We start from the raw sequence: 22827 nt of genomic DNA on the forward strand, positions 1-22827 counted from the left end.
GTCTCTTTGCTCCAAACCTTGGTCATTCACAGGACCCTAGCATTTCAATGCCATGATTGATTTAATGCTATCTAAATTGTAGGTGTATTAGGAGGAAAAGGAGAATTATTTCTATACAAACTAAATTGAGTACCATGTAAACACTCGATTTTGTCAAGTTGCTAAGCACATTGCTGTGTAATCTGTGCATGAAACAATTATTAGAAAGCATGGGAAAATTATAGAAATCTCAAAGTAGTCTGCATTCAGACCATCTCAAAGATGCTTTCGGTGTCTTTAATTTTGTTCTCCACTTCGAGGAGACAAACACACAGTGAACACTATTTGTGCTATTTCAAACTCCAGCAGCAGATCGGTTCTGAGAATGGCTTTGGCCCATAAATTTTAGCAAAAATGTATTTAAACTGGAATAATCTACCGTTTCTTCCACCACCTCACTAATTAATGTCGTAACTGTATCAGATTGGAAGGGCATCTGCCATAACTAAATAATGAAAGACAAAGAGCAAACAATGATAAGATACGTGAGAAGCAGGAGAAATTGGAGGTGAGGAAATACTGCTAAGTGGAGAAGGGCAGCTGAACAGAAAGTAGCCCGCAGGCACATATGTGCGCAAACTGCAATGCTGCCTTTTGTCACGCCAGCTTGCCCACCAAGCACAGAGGCTCTCGCCGCACACAAGATCCGCGTTTTCTGACTTATTGAAACCTAAGTGGGCATACAGACAATGCGGTGTCTGCTGAAATTGCAGCGATCCAAAGCAAAGGGATGTTCCCATTGCTGGGTTACCCACCCTGCAGACTCACCCAGCTATGCTCGCAGCAACATTGAAGGGCTGGGGAGGGTAATGTCACTGAGCAAAAGAGGTTTAGCTCCAACAAATTGATCCTGAATTTTGCAATAGAAAATGTAAACAGAAGCTCTTTTTATTTCACCACACAATTAAGTTTGTTAACAAATTTGCATGTTTTTGTTTCAGGTAGTCACACAGGTGGGAGGAGGTTCATCTCCACTGTCTTTTCAGCGATGCGACGTGAACGGCGTTCTGGGGAGATCCATCATGTGACAAGGCAGTAGTTTTGGCAGTGCTGGAAGTCACCGCCTCTACGTTTCTTGGTATAGTGACAGTTTTCAAAAAGGGCTAGAAGTCAGAGTCTAGGGAAGAATAAACTATGCTTCCACTTCCTAAGAAGGAAAGGAAGGTTAAACATCTTTTATCTATTAGCTCCAAGTTAACGTCCCAGCCCCTCCTCTACTGCATAATACTGGCATACAGTCAAAATACACAAGCCTAGGTCCAGGCTTGAGGTGTGCCTCCTTAGCCCCTGAGCTCCACCAAAGCCATTTCCCTTCTGAAAGAGAGTGAAGAGGGCTGATAAAGCCTTTTATCCATGCAGCCAGTCCCGGGAATATACCAGTCTTCAAGACAAGTTCTAGGGGCAGGACAAAGTTTACCTCAAGCATAGAGATCTCAGGCTCGGTGAGTTCTGGGCAGAAAAGATCTCCCTTCAAGTAAGATTAAGGTTAAAGAGTTCCTGATACTCTAATCACAATGGGTTACCCATAAATGATACTTAGTAAATATTTGTTAAAACTAAAAGGGCAGGTGTGGTAACCTGTTCCCAAAGCTGCTCCTTTTACCTACATTCAGTAATGTCTGGTATGAAAGGACCTGTTCTTATGTAATTATTCAATAAAATATGATCAAGGATGAGCATATAAGTAGTGAGATGACATGCCAAGTGTGGAATAAAGCTTTGAGCTTTCACTGCCTGGACATCAAATAAACCAGGGTTTGAATCCACAAACAACTGTTGCGCTGTGAGCAGAAGAAAGCAGCAAAACACAGCTGTCTGGGCACGGCTGGAGCACCAACCCACAAGTTATGTAACAGCTGTTGTGTAATTGTGCATTTAACTCGAAACACATTTTTACAAGAGAAAACAATTCAATTTTCCAAAGACAGAGAGAGAAGGGAAAAAAAGGAAATTGAGAGCAAGAGAGGGAGGGAAAGAGACAGAGACAGACAGAGAGAGACAGAGATGGAGACAGAGAGACAGAGACAGAGAGACAGGGAGAGATGTTGAAATGACACAGAAGTTTCTATCTGATCTTTAAGCATGAGGCACAAGGGAGGTAAGGACCTTGGGGATAGTTGCCTTAGTATCTAGGGACTGGACCATGAACCAATCTGGCCTGGCCTGCCTCCTGTTTTGTAAATGAAATTGTATTGGAAAACATCTACAGCCATTAATGTCTGCATTGTCTATAATTTCTTTCATGCAGAGTGAAAGTAAGCTACAACACAAACCATCAGGCCTAGAAAGCAAAAGATATTATCTGCCCCTTCACAGAAAAGCTTTGCTGACCCCTGTCTTTAGATGACTTAAAGGCTAAGCTTAAGTGCCTGTGAGAGTGACTATTCTCTTTTTGAGAACCAAAACAGCCAATTTTCTGGGAAATGCAATTTTTGTCTTGTACATGCCTGATCTGTGATCATAAGCAAGCCACTTACCCTTTCTCTGACTGTAAAATGGGGAACCAAATAAGAATGGAAAGAGAAAGCAAGGCTCTAGGACCTGGTTTGGTGTAACTATTCGATGACTCTTTAGGTTTCCCTCCCTGAATCACTGGGGAAAACACTGTTCTTAATTCTTCGTAATGAGAATTAAGAGCATCCAAAGTTTTCTATCTTTTCCTACTGTAACTTTTGCTAGAGCTTCAATACAGTGAAGTATTGTACTTAAAGTGGGAGCAGTACAGTTAAAATTTGTTTTTTTTAATGTTCCCAGCTTGAAATATTAATTTAATTTTAAGAACTTGAGTTACTTTGAGAGTCTGTTTAAAATTCACTTTATACAACTGCCCATGGTAATGATAAATACATCCAACTTCCAAAACCAGAGGTCACTTTCATTTTCAATGAGTTTTAACAGACGTTAGTTATTGTCACATTGCTGCTGTGATGACCATGTGTGACAGTGCACACAGAGTTCCTGAGAAATCCTGCTGAATTTTCTCTTCCCATTTATAAAGATAATTTAGAGCTTCAGAAACGACAGTAGGTCTACTTACCCAGCACTTAAAGTGCACTAGATTGCTATGATTTTTTAAAACTGACTTGGGGTAGAGGGCCTTCCTTCCCCCAACAGCACCCTTTCACCCTGACAGCAGTGACCTGAAGATACCTGGCCAGGGTCCTCTCCACACCGGCTTATACTGAGAACAAGTACCCATTTAGACTCTCACTGCTCAAATTATCTGATGATTCCCAGTCTATCAGAGAACACAAGTTTCACAAGAGCATAAAAAGCCAGAAAAATAATAACTGGCCTTAGTGGCCAGAACAGCTGCGCTGTGAACCCTTATCACAGGTTTCGACTTTGTAAATTAATTCGTCTGCAAATAGTGCCCTGCTCCAGATGCTGCTTCTATGCTGGAGCACTGGTTTCTTAAGGATTTAACTTTAAAGTCAAGGGCTTCCTGCACTAGGTGTTACAAATAAGTAGTGTCATTTTCTTTTTGCTCGGAGTTTGTTCATCCAATCATATCCCAGTATGCAAATAAACCTTAGCCCTTGCAGATAAAAAGGAACAAATAAAGCCAAGTGCTCTATCAGAACTAAATCGCTGAGCCTGTCACCTGTATTTCAGGAGCTGAACCAGAAATGTCGTCCTCAGGCATGTCAGACTTACCTGTCCCACTCACCAACTTGAAGTTTCAATATACTAAGGTTAGTACAATTTATATTTGCTGCTTTGTGTGAGGTTTATAAAAACTACATTTATTTAAAGCATAAACTGGCAATTTAAGTAAACTTGTGTAAAGAGCCCTTTGCAAGTACAAAAATAAAAGGCTTGCAAAATGCAGTTCTAAGTGTAGTGTCTTGACCAAATGATGAATTCTATATCACATCAGGCAATTTTTCAGAAATTTATTTCTTAAAAGTATGTTTAAGTGAAAAGCATTCTCTTCTGTGTGAAATGTTCTTGTGTCGAGATTCACTAGGTTTTACTAAGCAGTTCTATGAACTTCAGCATAGCCCAGCATGTATGATACGAGAGCATATACTTGCTAGAGAAACTGGAGAGAGCCGAACAAGTGGGAAATGATTTTTTTTAAAGAAAGAAAGAAAGAAGAAACAGCATGCTGAAGTAATATGATCTTTTGATATGTCTAATGAGTGTCAAAATCAAAGGACTTAAGTCTGAGTATTGAATGAAAGCTCCTGTTTCAAAAACTTTACATGGACTTGCATTATTTAGCGTGCTTTGGGAAAGAAGGAATTCTTATTTATTTCTTCAGCAAACGTTGTTGCCATTGGAGCAGATGTGTAATTATTAGCCGATAAAAATAGAGAGAAACAAGAGCACGAGCCAGGCTCAAACTCCACAGCTGGGGAGAATGAGGGAACGGGTCTTGTTTGAGTAGATCAGTAAGCTTTGCCTGTTCCCCACTGCCACATGCCAGCTTTCCTATCAGAGCCTAGAACTCCCAAACAAATAAAAGGAACAAAAAAATTAATAGTGGTCTAGCCACAATTACTTAAAGTTACCTTTATGTTGTGATGGAGAAAGGAAGTATTTCAACTCAGGAAGAGCCATTTTGCTTTCTGAATCAGTCAAGGAAAAAAATCAAGAACATTATAATTTAATGATAAAGTAAAAGCCTCATTATTATTTATTTATTTTTTATTTCCTTACTTGTAACCATGGATAGTTTCAGAATCTGAAGGTCGGTTACATTCTCATTTTAATATGTGCAAAAAATGAGGAAGTTGCTCAGCTGGCTGGCTCTTTTCCTTAGGAAAGTGTTTGCAGAGATCAGATTGTGCCTTTAACATGGTTGACCAGCAGCCATAAAGCGTCTTAATGTTTTATTTTCACAAGATTTTATTAAAAAGAGAAAAATTTTTTCATTTAATTTTATTCCAAATGGGAGCACTAAAAATGTGGTGAGTCTGTACCCTCCAACCATGCCACTTGGCAAAGGTATGCCCCAAAGATAACAAGACTCAAGACTCCAACCTTCCCAACTTTCTTGCTCCAAGTTGGTCAATCACAAGAAACTTCAATCCAAGGCACATTGAAAAATGTGTTTCATAAAGACCCAAATCTTCGGCAATGACTGAATTATCCCACTACTGTGATTACAAAGAATCTTTTTTTTTTCCTATGCTACTAACTGGGAAGATATTTGGTAGTCTGAATATCACATTTTAAAAAATTTGGCTTTGCAGAAATTTGAAGTCTTCTCCTATGTGTACCTCAAGAAAGCTTTAATGTGAAATACTCTTTCGACTTAATTAAGCTTCCCTTAGTAGTTATTAATTAAGCATGTAAGAGACGGTGCTAGACAACTGAGATGGTCGTTAAAATCTAACATGCAGGCACAGATCAAGTGATCCTTTAACACAGAGGGAAATTTTTAAGATGGAAACCTCTTGTTCTCTTCAAAGTCATCACACAAGAACACCCTTTTAGGAAACGTGACTGACCTAAGAGTTCAAAAGAAGGCGAGATTCAAAGAGCAGGATTTGCTCTTGCATTTAAAAACTTCCCTGGGTAAAAATACCCAATGCAAGTCAGGGAATTTTGATTGCTAACACATCTTCTCTATAAATCTGTTCTGCTCAGATAGCATTTTATTGTCTGACTTACTGGTTACAGCATTTTCACACTTGGAAGGACACCAGTTATGTATGTAATTAAATCTAAATGGGTGAGCTTTTTCAAATGCCTATGCATTTTCTTTTTACTGTGCCCCACTGAAGAATTGTATTGGGTTTGCACTTGCGAGAGGAGTTGGAAAATGATGGTTTAATTAACATTTTCCTGGTTGCAAACCACGTAAACAAAGATTTTATAGTGTCTAAGGAACTACCTTCTATGGCCAGCCCCTAACCTCCGTATTATTTTTCTCTTACTATGTTAATGTCCTTCTTTATCATCACTAGAAGTATATTGGTCCTTGGGGCAAGGTGAAGGGAAGAGACAAGCAGGGTTGAGTAACAAAAAGTTATTACATTGATGGTAGAACTACATACTCTCAAGCTTGAGACTGTTTTTCACTCAAACAAAAGAAGTCATTGTTGCTTTTTTTTTATGACTTATTCTCTAGCACAGTCTGGTAGATTTTTGTTTGGGGTGGGTAAAACAGAGATCAGAGTTAAGAATTACTTTCTAAAATGATACAAAGGTTTTTAGAATTTAAAACCTCAATAACATCATTATAATTCCACATAAACTCAGATCCTACCTCTATCCTCATTTGTACCCTTTCCAACTCTAAATGAATCATACATCTACCAACTCATCCTTTTTATTGAGCCTTTAAATGAAGAGCTTCTTTGAAAGTTATGTGACCATTGGACAAACTATATTACCTCTCTCTGCCTTGGTTTCTTTATGTGTAAAATGAGAATAATAAAGGTACCCATTTCCTAAGGTAGATGAAAGCATTAAATGAGTTTAATGCATATAAAGCACTTGAAATAGTACCTGGCACTTGGGAAGTGACTGATTAACATTAGCTATCCTAGACCTATTTATTTTTCTGATTTTTTCCAGTTTTCCAGAATCTTCTTTTACTCAGCCTTTCCTAGAACTGTTTCTCATTCTCTTCTAGTCGTTTTGTCATTCTTTCTTGCCCAGTCATGCCCCACCTGACAAGGATCACATTGGAGCAAAGTTCCAAGGGTTTATCCAGGATTTCAGGGGTCAAGACTCTTCTCTTACAGGATTTGGTAATTTTGTTTTCCATTTTCCCTTCACAACACTGATTTACTACCTTAAAAAAAAATACATGAAATTCAAGAAGACAAGCTTTCTCAGACAGGATTCAAAATTTTGAAACTGAAGTCTTAAACTTAGCCTATTGAATAATGATTTGTTCATGCTAGAAAGATTTCCATCCTGGAGTGGCATTCTGTTCATACACACACAGCAGGCACGCAGGCGCACACAGCACAGGAAATGGTTCTGGCCAAAATTCACCATGCTTACTCTGTGCCAGTACTGTTCTAAGTTCTGTATAATGATTTATTCACTCCTCACAATAACCCTCTGAGGAGGTTACTATTCCTGTTCCGTATCGGAGAAGACTGATCACCAGAGTTGCTAGATAACTTGCCTGAAGCCACACAGCCAGTAAGTGACCGAACTGGACTTCGAAAGCTGGGAGGCTGAGCACTCCCGCCGAGTGACTTCTCTAAGATCAGTATCATCGCTTTGGGGCAGGAAGTTGTTGGCATTCTGTCCCGTTCCTTACGCTGACGTTTGTTTGGCCATTCCTGACTACTGAAGGGAACGTGACCCCGAGCCCCTCCAGTTGCTGCTCAGCTGTTCTCAGACCACCAGGAGAAAGAAAGAAAAGGCAAAGCTTTCTTTTCCCCAAATTTGCTAAATGAAGAAAGTCCATTTGAAGTTTGTGAAACTGGAGTTTTCATCCCAAAGATGTAGTTTTGACAGAGAAAAATTATGAATCATTGAATATTATGTGCTAAGCACCATTATCTCCTTATAAATTCTCACAACAAACAAATTCAGGCCACATGCATTTTTAAATACACCACCCTCTTCCCTCATTTCTCCCATTTTCTGTTTCCTTACTTAACATCATTGAACAACTGCTCCGTGCCAGGTCTTATGGTACAAGAGGACTAACATGATTCTTGCCTCATGGGGCTTATATTCTCGGAGAGTATATGGGGTGGTATGGGGAAGGAAATAAACAGGCGAATAACTTAATCACAAATATGATAAGTGTTACAGGGAAGAAAATGGGAACCTGAGAGAATATGAGAGGAAGAGCTTCCTTTTGAGGAGATTTTAGGGAAGGTCTTCTAAAGGAAGGTTTTTTTAAAGGGAGGGACAGTTAAGGTGAGCAGACCATGAGGTGACCGTGGAGAGTGGGAAAGAACAAAGATCCAGAGCTAACAGCACAGGCAAAGACCCTGTGAAGAAGAGCTTGGTGTGTTCAAAAAACTATCAAAAGCCTAATGTGGCCGGAATAAAGTGATGAAGGGAGAGAATGGATGAAATAGGACCAGAGAGAGAGGCTATGACCAGATTGCCGGATAGATTTTATTTAAGGAAAACCACTGGGGGTGGGGAGGGACGGTGCTTAAAACAGGACAGGACTTATATTCAAGACAAAGCTGATTGTGCAGTAACCCTGTTTTCATTTGGGAACTCCTTTTAACTCTCTTCTGACAGAAGTAATATTTGTTTGCTTTTGACTTGGAAGCAGTTGAATAAATAGCTTGATGACTGCAAGGTGTAGTGGCTTAACAAGATAAACTCAGCTTCGATTTCCAGCTCTTCCACTTAGTTAATGATATGAACTTGGCCAGGCTTCTAATCTTGAGTTTCGGTTGGCCTGTCTGTACATTGGGAATAAGAATGACTACCTTGAAAAGTGGTTGTGAGAATTAAGGGAGGTAATTGTGGAAAGCGCTCAGCACTTATTAACTACTTGGTTTAGGCTCCTTTTAACCCTCTTCTTCCCAAGATGCGTTCTAGAGTTCTAAAACTGATTGTTTCCAATGTAAGTAGAATGAATACTCGAATTGCTAGTCACAGTTCAAAAGGGCTTTTTTCTGTTGATCTCATTTGGAGTTCATAATTAATCACTGGAAAGTATCTAGGGAAGATGTCACTAGTTTCCCATTTTAAAGCTTAGGTGTGCAAGCTCGGAGAGCTTAAGTGGCTTGCTGCAGGTCACACAGCTCTTAGAGACAATAACAGAGTAAACTGGATTCTGAATCTTCTCGTTTTGATCTGTTACTTTTCCACATGATTTTTCCCCCTAAACACTAAAAGCAATATTATTTCAATCTCACTGGATTGTCTCTAACAACTGCTTTCTTTATTCTGATGTAGAGAATTGAAATTTGGTTGATGGAGGAAAAGGGGTGATTTGGACATTAGATCTCCTAACAGGTGGATCAATAGAGAGAATTTACTCTAGAGTAGTACTTCTTGTATTTGAATGTGCCTGTGAATCACTTAGGGCTCTTGCTGAAATGCAGATTGATTCTGTAGGCCTGAGGTGAGGTGTGAGATTCAGCGTTTCTCACAGATGTCCAGGTTTTGGTGATGCTGTTGAAGTGGGGCCTGTTGACCAGCAACAACGGTGTAATCTTTTGGGGTCAACCTTATAACTCTTACGGCAGAGACCACCGTCTGGTTCCTTAGGGAACTGACTTCCTATTTGTGCCAGCAACTTCCACTCACACACATCAGAAACATGCATCTTCCCCTTCAAAAAGTGTATGAGTCCAACAAGAATTAGATTATGGCCACAAACCAGTGACAGAACTTAACGTTAATTTGTTCCTGGGAGATAAACATTCATGAATGCAATATTTTAGCTCATCTCTTAGGAATGCAATCCTGGCAAATTGTTTCATAGTCTGGCACCTGTCTGGTTTCAAGAAATCTGTTCAACAAAAATACTGAAGAAAGTCACACATACCTTAAGAGAGGGTAGTATCCCCATTTCATAAGGACTCTCAGCACTACAAATGGTCAAAAGACTTCTTTAAACTGGACTTTGCCTAGTGAACTTGTTAACTACTTGCCAGAATGAGGGAGGGGGCTGAATGAAAACAAGCAAACAAAAACCTCTTAAAGAGTACAAGGGACAACTCATTTGAAGAGCAACCCAAAGTTAAAGAAACATCCTGAAGTGGCACAGGTCACGTATGGGCTGATGTAATACACATCGGCATAGAAGAAATCTCATGGGAAAACAGGTATTGGTGAAGTGATGACACAGTTGTCTCTAAATGGCAATATCTGGCTCTGGGTGATGGTGGTGGTGGGTTGGGTTTGCAGACGCTATTGTAATTGTGGCCGGATATGTTACACATGTGCCAGATACCATGGCAACAGAGACAGAGCTAAGTTCAAAAGAACATGAGCCATAATTGCTTTATTATTCAACATTTAATTAAAATCCACTACTAACAAGCATACTAGGAAAGTAAATACTTACATAAACCTTGATTCTATCACATGGATATATTCTGAGTATGTACATGATGGTGTGTGTGTGTGTGTGTATCAGAGGCTCCCACAAACGGGGCAAAGAGATGTAAAGTGTTGCTAATATTTGATTTTTTTATCTTATGATATGTCTACCTGACACCTTTATTGTAATGTTAGAACTGTTAAAGGAAATTTGTTTGCTGGGAATCTGCACAAATGGTGCAGTCTTACACCTGCCTGAGCAAACTCCAGTGGTACCTCGGTACTCGTCGTCAACTTGTCAGGAACTTGTGACAAGTGCCAAGAGCAAGAGTGTCCAGTGATGAAGCATTTTTCTGTCGTGGGGCATCGTTGTGAAAGGAGTCCCGAACAAGCACTGAGTGCTGAAAGGTTTATTTCCTCTTCCAAATGAGATGGGTACAGAAACCAACGAGTACCACGGTGTGACTGCACCTCCCGCCCTAGGTCCCATGATCTTGCTCTTCGCACTGCTGTCCCATTTCTCAGAGGTCAAAGGAATACAAATAAAAAACAATGGAACTAGGCTCTACATGCACACTTTAGAAGGAAGAAGGCTTACATGTAAGTGTTGTATTATTGAATGGTAATATTGTTCAGTATGAAATACGTACAGAACTTTCTGGTGCTTCTATCTCTTACCTCTTTAATACAGGGTACATAGGATGCATAGAAATTGTTGACAAATGTTTTTGTCATCTGTAGGACATAGTGAAGATGTGGCTTAAAATAGAAATGCTTTTCTTTATCCTTGAGTTAAAAAGGCTTTAGAGGTTTTTCAAACAAGAAAAAAAAAGAATGCACACTCCTGTCATTGGAGTCAGACTGTAACATAAAACAGAAATGAAAGGAAAATTGTATTTCTCCTCCTTTTGTCTTGGTCACTTTCTCGTTTTGTTTTCATTCCTTTTACTGCAGTTAAATATTTTCCTCCCATCTGTTATTTCCTCCTTAATTTCCTTTTAGATGTTTTTCACTCTGAGTCTCAACATTTTGTTTTGCTGCCTTGGGGTTTAGGTTGAAAGTAGTTGCCAGAGATCTAACTTTGATTCTTTTAAATGTTTAACATCCCCGCCTGACTTTTGTTCAGTCCCTTATTCAACCCATGCCTTATTTTTTCTGCCCCTCTTCCAAAGTTGTTTTTTTTTTTTCCCTGCCTAAGGCCACTGAGAAAAGGTTTACACATTTACAACACCCATCACTTCCTGTACATTTACAACAACAGCCATCACTGGACATGCTGTGGCCAGGGACTCGGGTTTGGAAATTCACATGGGTGACATAAATAGGGAAACCACATCACTTTTGCCACCCTTGACATATCTTAAAACAAACAAACAAACAAACAACTTTGTGTATCTAAAATGTGATCTGTTACATCTCTCTGCCACCAAGAAAGCACTGGCTTCCCTTACAGGATCCAGAGCCACTGGCCCAGTTCAAGTCCCTTGCATTCAGAGATAATGTGACTTGGGGGCTCGGTGAAAATGGTGAAGGGGTTAAGGAAAAAAAAACCTCTCATAGATACAGACGACAGTACAGTGATTACTAGAGGGAAAGAGTTGTGTGTGTGTGTAGAGGGAGTATGGGGGGGATGATAAATGACTATGGGAGGAGTTTTGGGGTGGTGAACACACAGAACACAATGTACAGACGGTGTGTTATAGAATGGTACACTGAAAACCAATAGGATTTTATTAACTAGTGGCACTCCAAAAAAAATCAATGAAAAAAATACAGAGACAATGTGAATAATGTGAATACAGGGTACCCTGAGTATCTGTTGGAGGGAATCAGAGGCTTTCTCCTCTTTAAGCCAACAGGTTTTAAAATCTCACATCAACAGCTAAGCTAATAGGTTTTATTTTGCCTGTTAATCAAATTTAGCTTCTAAACCAAAAATATTTTCAGGAAAGGACTTATTAATTTAGAATTGTAACTTTATACCAAACACATTAAAGCACAACAACTTTTACTTGGAAAGGCTTTTTTTTTTCTTAATGACTTGGACACTAAAATGCATTTAGAAAAGAGCCACATTTTGTTTAATCAAAGGTTGTATTATGCATCCCTTAAAATCTGACATCAAAAATTTAAAGAGTAAAATCAATTTTTAAGTTGCCTCAACATTGCCATTGATTGTTTCCCCATATAAGAAGCACTCGAAGCATGGACATCTGTAAGTTCCAATCAATATTGTGAACTTTGCATTGAGGTCTACTGTATTTATATACATTATTCAAAATTATTCTGAGTTCAAAATTCATAATTAGAACACAGCTCTTGTAATAGGACCAAAGAATATATTTTTATTTACTTTCATAGCCCGACCCCATTTCCTCTGAACTTACTAAAGGCAAACAGCAAATGTAGAATGAACAAAGGGAAGGAAATGATAGAGCATTTCAACGGGCCTAAATGTATCTCATAATTATTATAATAAACATTTGTTAGCTTATCATTGTTCATATCCAGTAGCTTTCCCTTATCCACGGTTTTGCTTTTTGCAGTTTCAGTTACCCTTGGTCAACTGCATCCAGAAGTATCAAATGGGAAATTCCAGAACTAAACAATTTGTATGTTTCAAATTTTTGTGCCATTCTCAGTAGCTGTCCTGCTCTGAACCACCCAGACTGCAAATCATCCCTTTGTCTAGCTTCTCCACACTCTACACACTCCCTCCCCATTAGTCACTTTGTAGCTACTGGGTTATCAGATCAAATGTTAAAGAGAGCTCAGCACTTGTGTTCAAGTAGTGCTTATTTTACTTAACAATTCCACTTTCACATAAGTTTTATTACAGTACATTGTTATAATATTTCTCACTCTGGGGATCAAGACCCACCACACAATGGCTTCATTTTCATCATCAGAACTTATCTATGACTTTTTTTGCACTGGAACTCTCTGTTCGGGGCAGATGTCTTGACTGTGTTACAAATATCTCAGCAGTGTTCCCTCCCTGTGCTCACAGTTTTCCCTTTTCCACCAATCCAGTTCTATCCTTCTAGCCCATGCCCCTCTCTTCCTTGACTGCCGCTCTGTAATTTATTAACTAACACACCGCTTTGGTTATTTTACTTTACGACCTTCAATTCTTTACTGGCTGATCTTGATATAAATATACTCTCTTCTTAGATTATAAACTCCTTGAAGGGGTCACAGCACACTCATCTCTCATTTTCCCCAGTACCTTCCAAATAATGAGATGTGTTTACTCATTATTTGACAAATACTTTTCTGATAAACAAGCGACCATTTGGATTATGTGAATATAAATACAAATTCAAACAAAAGTTGAGTTCACAGCTTCTCCTATCTCCTATCTCCTATCTGCTATCTAAAAAGGATAAAGCTGAGTAATGCAGAGCAGTTGCTAGTAATTTGGGATCATCTCTGACCGGTCTCATCAATTGCCTAAAGGCTGCCAGATAAACTTGTGTTCTCATTTTAGGTTAATGCTCATTTATGAAACATTCACTGACTTTAGTTTGAAAGGGGAGTTTTATATACAGCTTAGACAAGAGTCTGATCATGAAACTAGATGGTAAATATGTATTGTAATGGTTCTTTCTCACCAAAGGAGATTATATGGAGGGAGTAAAATAAGCTTTAATACATCAAGAGTATATTATTGAGTACTTGAAACTTCAAATTATCACAGACCTGGGAGAACTCGATTAAGAACTGCAGTTTCAGCTGTAAACAAAAATCTAGGGATACCTTTTTCAAGAAACTTAAAAAGAGTTCATTCAGTTAACAATTTGCAACCCAGGAAATATAGTCCTCAACATGAACTGAGAATCCAAAACACACAGGATAGGGCAGAGTTTATACAGGCAGCAGTTGCATGGAGCTGGTGATCAAAGAGATGGGTTGCTGGGGAAAACAAGATCATAAACTTACATTATGTGTTTTCTGATTGGTGGGAGCAGCTATACTTTCAATGGTTGGCTGACTCAGTGATGGAGTAAGTGAAGTTGTAAGGTGAGAACAATGAGTAATATATGATTAAGCATTTATCAAGTCCTGGTTTCAGCCCGGCCTATAGAACAAAACGGCTGTCTTTGATCACACAATTACAGTGCAGGGAGTATTATTTAACAAAGAAGCAAGGAGTTCAATTTATCAAATAGTACAATCAGTACAGGGGTGGGGGGAAGGGATCTGGCTCTGCAGGCAGTTCCAGAGCCCAAAAAGGCAAAGTTATGCTCTGCAAGCAGCTTTGGAGCTCAAGCTGAAAAAATTCTAAATTGGGGGCCACAAGTTATGATATGAAAGTTCTCACACCACAGCCTAACAATATATAATCAATCCTATATCTTGTTTTTATTCAAATTTTGGCAAAATCATACATAGAAGGCTGGAATTTAGGGTATATTTCTGACAGGGTGAGACTTGAGCTCTCTTTGTTTATTTTTTTTAAGATTTTATTTATTTATTTTTAGAGAGAGGGGAAGGGAGGGAGATAGAGAGGGAGAGAAACGTCGATGTGCAAGAGATACATAGATGGGTTGCCTCTGCTGGGGACCTGGCCTGCAGCCCAGGCATGTGCCCTGACTGGGAATCAAACTAGTCACGCTTTGGTCTCAGGCCCGCGCTCAATCCACCAAGCCACACCAGCCAGGGTAAGCTCTCTTAGTTTAAAAGCTATCGAGTCTAAAGGGATAATAATATCTTTAGGACAGAAGGAAGGGAGCATTAGAAATCTGTGAATGAATCTATTCTAAGTTTTGCAAGACTGGCAAAAAAAAATCTCGGGCAAGTACCATGATGTCTTTAGTTCTTTTGTTTGGAATTAGGTGAGTTGATACTCAGATTCTAACTTTAATACAAAGCAGAACATAGTGAGTACTTTAATCGTAGGATACTAAAATACTATGTTTGAAAGTGGAAAAAAAGAGGTTAAATCAAACTAGACCCACTAGTGAAATGGATGACATTTTCAGGACAGCTTGAGGTATGAGCAGAAGAAAATAGTAAAACTCCAGGCTGAGGAACAGCATGAATAACAGGGGTGAGCAGAAGGGCATAATGGTCAATTGAGACAGCTGAGGCTGAAACAAAGGTAAACAGGAAATAAGAGGACAAAAGTTTGGGAAGGCCAGATGTAAGCTACCTTATTATTATGCTAAGGAATTTGTGACCTGAACCACCTACCATATTTTGCCAAGTATAATGTGCATATTTTGCCCAAATTTTTGAGAGAAGAATAAGGATGTGCATAACACATGGGTAGTACTAACTCTGTGTCTATATAAATATTTTTAATTCTTTTATTTATGCTTATGCATTAAGTAACTCTAGAAAACAATAATGATATCTGTATGCAAAATAATACCCTGGAATATGTCCATTGGTTTTGCTTTTAAATATAAATCAATAAAAAATCAAATTAAAAACTTAAAACAAAAGACTTTTTTTCTGAAAGTTTGGGCCAAAAACATGGTTGCACAGTATACACAGGAGCACATTATAGGGAACAAAATCTGAACTGGGTTGATTTAGGAAGATTATGGTAATGGTGAAAATTAAATTTCAGTTAGTGAGGTGGGGGGCAGGGAGAACAAGGAGAGGTTCTTTAAGAACTATAGAACGAAGTCATACAAAAGGATGACTAGGAATTGTATTTCCCATTAACAGGAGAAGGAAAGAGTGTGTGTGTGTGTGTGTGTGTGTGTGATGGAGAGAAAGGAATATGCTTGAGCAAGCTTTAGAAATTTAGTTTCAGTTAAAAGCAGCATAAAGCAAGAGATGACAGTGAGCTGTATTTGGGGCACAATGATTAAGGTGTTTCCCAGCCACCCATGGGAAGAAAAATACAACGACAAGGGCTAGAGAGATGCATAAAAGAAAATACTCTTTAAGAGTAATTACAGGATTCTATAAAATTCATGTTTGATAGCTAGAATGCTGATTCACACTAGAAGACACTGGGTAAGTCAGTATTTTAATCTGAATTTATTTTACTTCCAATTGAACTAAGATGCCAATGTTTTCTTCATGAAGACTTCTAGGAATTTTGAGGTCCTCATCTGTATTCCATTCCCCTATCAGAGAAACAAGAATTTTCTTGATACTTCTGTCTTTTCTGAACCTCTCTATACGTGTCTTTGTACATCAAGTCTGTTCATCTGAACTGCTTTGCACTCCCTCCCCCTAGTGTATTCATGCTCACATCAGTTTCCTGTCAATTTTGGCTAGTACTGCAATTCCCTTCCGCTCCTCCAAATACATAGATTGACGCTGTTTTGTCTTACGAATAATTGTATTGATGTGAGCAGGCAAATAAGGCTCCTCCTTCCCCTTGTTTATTTACGTATTTTTTTTTAGCAAATCACAAATATCATAATGCAGCCATGTGCAGAATATTATTGGTCTTAGTAATGTCTGGTTACTGGATTGTAGGTTCTTCCATTCAATTGTAAGTTATGCATTCAAGAGTACTGAGGTTGAGGGCTGGGAGTGTGTTGAATGAACTTTGAGGATGAACCAAAAAACCAGAAATACAGTCCTTACCTTGTCTTATAGGAGGTACAGCCTAGGAAGGAAAGCAAACATTTAAAAATGACTTTTAAAAAAATATAATAAATTTTACAATAGAAGTATAGAGGATCAGGGAGATATTTTTGAGAATAGACTGTCTAAAAATTCTTGTAAATCACAGATTGTAGAATTAATTACACTTAAACTGGCAATGATACATGACCATCTTCATTTAATTAATTTGATGAGATTTTAGGCTATTATAAACATTGCACAATAGAATAGCCAAGTCAGTGCAAAGTCATAGGATAATTTAAAAGACTGCTTTTACTCAAATATACACAATATAATTAATTAAACTAAAAGTATATAATTTTGTTATCTGCCACTGGAAAATTTTTAATAGCTAAGCAATTTTTATTTAGAATAGCAACTGATTTAAATTTTGGAGGGCAATGTTTGAATGGATTTTCTCTCAGAGTTGCACTCTTAATAACTTACCTTTAAATGTGAAGTTAGGGGAGGCGACTGAATTAAGGTACTTATTATAAATCCAGTGCATTTGTCACTCTTCACTTAAAACTACATATATTGACTACCTGTGATTTAAAATTAAATAAACTAGTTTATGTTATAAAAATAAATCTAATAGAAAGTTGCATTACATATCATTCAACACTTGTACTTACTTTTTTTATTTCAATAATAAATAAGAAAAAGGAGAATAACAAGAAATAATGGGAAGAAGGGAGAGAGAAGACATTCTAGCTTTTGTCTAAAACAGCATAACTTAATCATCATTAAAGGAGTACTTCCTAACTGGGCTTCATCAAATATTTTTACTTTAGTAAAAGGTAAACGAGATATTAAAACTCTAATAGGCTCCATAATGAAATGCAAATTTAGAGCTGCAAAACTTGAAACTTAATCCCTAGTTGATGGAGCTCAGTGGATTGAGTGCTGGCCTGTGAACCAAAGAGTTGCCAGTTTGATTCCAAGTCAGGGCACATGCCAGGGTTGCAGGCCAGGCTCCAGTAGGGGGCGCATGAGAGGCAATCACAGATTTTTTTTCCCTCTCTTTCTCCCTCCCTTTCCCTCTCTCTAAAAATAAATAAAATCTTTTTTAAAAGTTGAAATTCATTTAAAAATGATATATTATTTTAAATATTTTTAAATATTTTATATTTAAATATAAATATTTTTATTCTTTTATTGTGTACATAGAACAAAATTCCATATTTTCTAAATCCCTTGGTGTTTAATTTTATTTATTTATTTATTTATTTATTTATTTATTTATTTGAGGGAAGGGAGGGAGAAAGAGAGGGAGAGAAACATTGATGTGAGAGAGAAACATTGATCATTACCTCTCACATGTGCTCTGACCAGGGACGGAACTCACAACCTAGACATGTGCCCTGACCGGGAATCAAACCAGTGACCTTTTGCTTTGCAGGATGATATCCAACCAACTGAGCCTTACCAGTCAGTCAGGTCCCCCTTGGTGTTTTTAGATGCTTGTCTTGTTCTCATAGATTAAGAAATCTAGTGCCTGATTTCGTCTGTGGACAAATCCATTTTAGATAATCTTTTCAAACAGAGAATGAAACCCTTGTGCCTTTGAAAAGTCAGAGAAAAATGACATGCTCTTTTTTTCTAAGAAAATTTTGTTTAGCCCCCACCCCTACCCAAACTACCTTTAAAACAGTAAATAAAGGATCAGAAAATAGTCACTTATGACAATAAATCATCAGTAGCCCAAAATGAGCATCTTCAGAATCTGAAGTGGGAAATAGAGACAATGATTCATAAAGATCCAGCCCACTGAAGCCTCTACTTGTGCCTCAAACTCATAATTATTTCAGATAAAAGCATCTTTTTGTACATTGTTTTCTCTAGTTTGTATGTTCCAGTATTGAAATGACCTTAGTGTATTTAAAAGTATTATTCATTTTAGTGTGTGTGTCTGTGTGTAAAATGTCTTCAACAGACAAAAATATCTTGGGGTTGAGGGGTTGTTCATAAGGAAAGTAAGTTTATAACTGGCTGACTTAGGCATTCTGCAATGCTTCAGTTTAATTTTTATAAAAAATTTCTCAAATTTGCCGCATATTTAAATGTCTGTTTCCCTACTCTCTCCACAGATATTCATAAACAATGAATGGCATAACTCAGCGAGTGGCAAGAAATTTCCTGTCTTTAATCCTGCGACTGAGGAGAAACTCTGTGAGGTAGAAGAAGGAGATAAGGTGAGTTTCCTAACACTAGTTACATCTTATGCCAGGTTTTTGCTTGTTCCTCACCTTTCTGAGCCACCCTTTTCCAAGTTCAAGTAGACATGTCAAGAAAATACAGTTTCTGGGGCTGCCTGGGGAATTTTCTCTGTACATGAAGGGCACTCAGTAGGCAGGTAATGATGGTGAGTGTCTGCTGTGAGTGTTGTGGTGATTTTTTTTTCATATTATTTTTTCTTGTTTTTTAATTGAAATAGTCTCTAGATTTATTGTACCAATAGACTGTACATGAAATGAATGATCACATATGTAAAAGCCGAGAAGTCCTTTATTCATATAAAATTGTTCTTTTTTTAAAGTTGTACAATGAAACTAAAAGAACACTTCACAGAAGACTTTTAGAATAATATATTGCTAAATTATTTTATTCGAAATTAATACTTATTAGTATCTTTAATATTGAATTTTTTTAAGATTTTATTTTTAGACAGAGGGGAAAGGAGGGAGAAAGAGAGGGAGAGAAACATCAATGTGTGGTTGCCTCTCACATACCCCATATTGGGGACCTGGCCTGCCACCCAGGCATGTGCCCTGACTGGGAATCGACCCGGCGACCCTTTGGTTCACAGGCTGGAACTCAGCCTACTGAGCCACACCAGCCAGGGCTTTAATATTGAGTTTTAAAAATAAATTAAATTGAATTACAAATTAAAAGTGTTGTTGCTCTCTCACTAATAATACTAACAACAAAAACCAACTTTTATTTTGTGATTAAAAAAAATTCTACATGTTGTTTTAATTTGCTACTCAAAGCCACCCTGTCAGGAAGGTACTCTTTCTCACCGCTTTTACAAATGATGATGTAATAGTGGAATATAAAGGTGGAGTATTTACTCAAGGTGACATTGCTAATAAATAATGAAATCACTATTCAAATGCTGTCCTTTGATCCAGAACTTGTGACTGGCAGGGCTACTGCCTTCCTGTGTAATTATTATAAAAGTAAGATAGGGTAATTTAAATAGCCTGGGGAATAAGGAGAGTAAAAGCCTTCAGAATTTTTATCTGAACACATACCTTAAAAGGTGTATGTGTTCGCAGTCTAATTGGAAATGATTTTCTGGTCGTGAGTTGTCAAGCTTTAAATCTCTGTCATGTAAGATATAAAGAGGTAATTTTTTCTTTTTTTTCTGCATGAAAAGACTACTGGGAGATGAGGTCAGCAAAACCCCAGGATGATACCACTCAGGACACTCCGTTCAGTTCCTTAGCCACAGCGATCTGTTCCTGTCCAGTCTTCGTTCTTTCACTTCCTCCTCCCTAATCAATGAGATCACTAATCTCCCGGTAGTAAACCTTGCAGGCCTTTTCCAAAATAGTGATAGAGCTGAGGGGCTCTTCGGGGTTTAGGGAGGGCGCTGAATTCAGGTTGCGGTATTACCAGTGCAAGTGTGGCCATGCCTTTAGGGGCAAGAGTGCAGAGTTTAGAGAAAGGCGCCGACAGTTTAAGTAGAGGCGGAATAGAGTGGAGACTGCGTTCGGAGTTCATTCCTGCTTGAATACTTCAAGGGCTTCTCGCTGCCTCTGGGGAAGAAAATAAAGCCTTGTTTCTGGCCTCCATCACGGCCCGCCCCATCCCCCGCTCAGTGTAAGAGTTCCAACTTCATCGTGTTCAGCATGGTCCCCCAAACACTGCATGCTGGTCACTGCCTCTGTGCCACGGCCGCAGTGCGGCCCTCAGGACCTCGTTTTAACCATCACCTGTAGTAAGACAACAGAAGTTCCACATTTGTATTTACCTTGTTTGAGCTTCTGTTCCTTTTTGGGTAAAATGGAGAGAGCGCAGGGTTCCACCCACCCCTGGTGTTTGGTTCAATCATTCTAGAGTGGGGCCTGAAAATTTGTATTTCTGATAATTTCTCAGGCGATGCCGATATTGCTGTTTGGGGTAAGGGAGAGCAATACACTGTAACAACCTTATGTAAGGTATTAAACCACGTGTTATATCTCCTCCCAGGTGTTAGCATTTAATAAGGGGCATGTTCATTGGCAGGTGAGAAAGTTGATGATTGGAAACTGTGCTGTGATAGTCATTCTACACCTCTAAGAAAGATGATAACACCATACCAGGCATAGAAATACTGATGACACCTGGCAACGTGTTCTGGAAGACTCCGAAGTCTGTGTGCCCTGTGAGCCATTCCTAGAAATTAAAAAAACAAACAAACAACAACAAAAAAAAAACAACTGCTCACTTCAACCAAGAGCAATAGTTTTTTTCAGAGACTTGTAGAGCTGTGCACAGCACCACGTTACCTCAACTGTCTGTCTAGTTGCTTGAGTGGCTCTGTCAGCCCTGGGGGAGGTGGAAAAAACAATAAAGGTCAAGGTAAGGACACAATTGAGCTCCTGACAGCTGCCTACTCTTTCTCTCCAGAGGTACAAATGCTACTCAGGAGGGAGACTGCAGAGCGTTTTACAGTTGGCAAGTAACGAAAGAAAAAAAAATGCTCTGGGCCTGGACATCTCACTCTGCCACTCACTGGCTTTCGGGTTTAGTTTCAGCCGGTAAAACAAACCTGACCCTGGAGTTCCAGCAGAAATCTTGTCAGGCAATCTGAGGTCTTCTTGGCATCGTTAGTGGGATTTACTTTCTTCCTCAAGTACAGTGAGGGTGAGCTCATGATCATGCCAGAAGCTGTAAAAGTATTTGTCATTTATTTGCTTTGTGTTTACTGACGATCGCTCCTACTCAGAGGAGAGCAGAAAACCTATGCGAGTGTCAGTCAAGGACACTCATTCACATCCAACAAAGCTTCAAATTGGGTCGTGTACTAATCACATTGGCTGATACTTGACACTCAAGTGAAATTGCTTATGATATAAAATGCTCATGGTTGACAACTGCTGAACATCCCGCACTCTTGTCATCATATTCTTTTCTGAAATGATCTACTACCATTTGTTTTTAAGTAATTATTGCTGTTTTCACAATTTTGGTGACACAAAAAGTAGTAACTTCTAACATCGCTTAGTGAAATCTACTGAGTTACATAGAGTAAATCTAATATTCTGGAACTGATTCTTTAGATAATGAGCCAAGAGGTTTTAAGGACTTAATTGATGAGTGGACTGAAACAAACAATGGGCTACATACAGCCTTTCAATGGTATTATAAAGAAAGGAGGAGGGGCAAGAACAAATGAAGGTCACAAAGCAAAGCACAGATGTAGGTGGGAACTGTTTTCTTTTCACTTCAACGGTTCTTTTAGGCTATATTGACTAATTCTAAAAACTGCTTTTAATACAAAAGCATGACGTAACAAATAATTGCTGGAGATAAAAGTAAAATGCCTTAAAATAAGTCCTATGACAGGTGTAAATGTGAAAGAGGTCTAATGATTCTTTTCTCCAAATCTGAATGAATTTAATATGGAAATGCATAGTCTGGGAGGGATAGAAGAGTTTAGTCCTCTGTAACTATGCTTACACAGCATTTGGTATTTTATCATCTTTTGAGTTATCTTTGCACATTCAGCTTTGGTCCCTTACTTTGAAAAAGAACATTTTAAACCCTAAGCAGCAAAAGTGTTATTGATGTTAGCAAATCTGATTTCATGTACCAAATTGTGTTCTGGTTGAAAATTATGAATATGCTTGGAATATGTTTGCCCTAGAATAAAAATCCAAGAAATGCTAGTCCTGGAATTAAAAAAAGAAGACCCTTACACCTAATAGTTTTGATTAATGTAAAAGTTTTGTTATATAATTAAATCAATTAAATGATTTATTATTTAAACATAATATAAGAAAATTATAATAAGGAGAATTTTATAAATATTCTTATTATATTATATATATAATTTTACATATAAATTCTCATTATATATAAGAATTCTTATATATAAATATTATATTTTATATGTAAACTCTCATATATAGAAAATTCTTGATTTTATAAGGAGAATCCTTATAAAAATCAATGTAACATGATGAATTTATAAAATAAGTACATTATTAAATATTTATTAACTGCCAATTGTAGGCACGGAACAGTAGGAAATGTTATACCTTATAATACAGACAGCAAAATATA

At 38.1% G+C, this 22827-nt stretch overlaps 1 protein-coding gene across 1 annotated transcript in view; it reads left to right on the forward strand.

The window, feature by feature from the left end:
* Positions 1–3579: 3579 nt before the first annotated feature.
* Positions 3580–22827, forward strand: part of ALDH1A1 (aldehyde dehydrogenase 1 family member A1) — a 53185-nt gene continuing 33937 nt past the window's right edge. The window contains exons 1-2 of the mRNA XM_024555501.3: positions 3580–3734; positions 18642–18746. Of these exons, the coding sequence (XP_024411269.2) occupies positions 3669–3734; positions 18642–18746 (171 nt within the window). The 5' untranslated portion in view covers positions 3580–3668. The remainder of the gene's footprint in view (positions 3735–18641; positions 18747–22827) is intronic.

Source organism: Desmodus rotundus, chromosome 1, assembly GCF_022682495.2.
Source record: "Desmodus rotundus isolate HL8 chromosome 1, HLdesRot8A.1, whole genome shotgun sequence".
Lineage (NCBI taxonomy): Eukaryota > Metazoa > Chordata > Mammalia > Chiroptera > Phyllostomidae > Desmodus > Desmodus rotundus.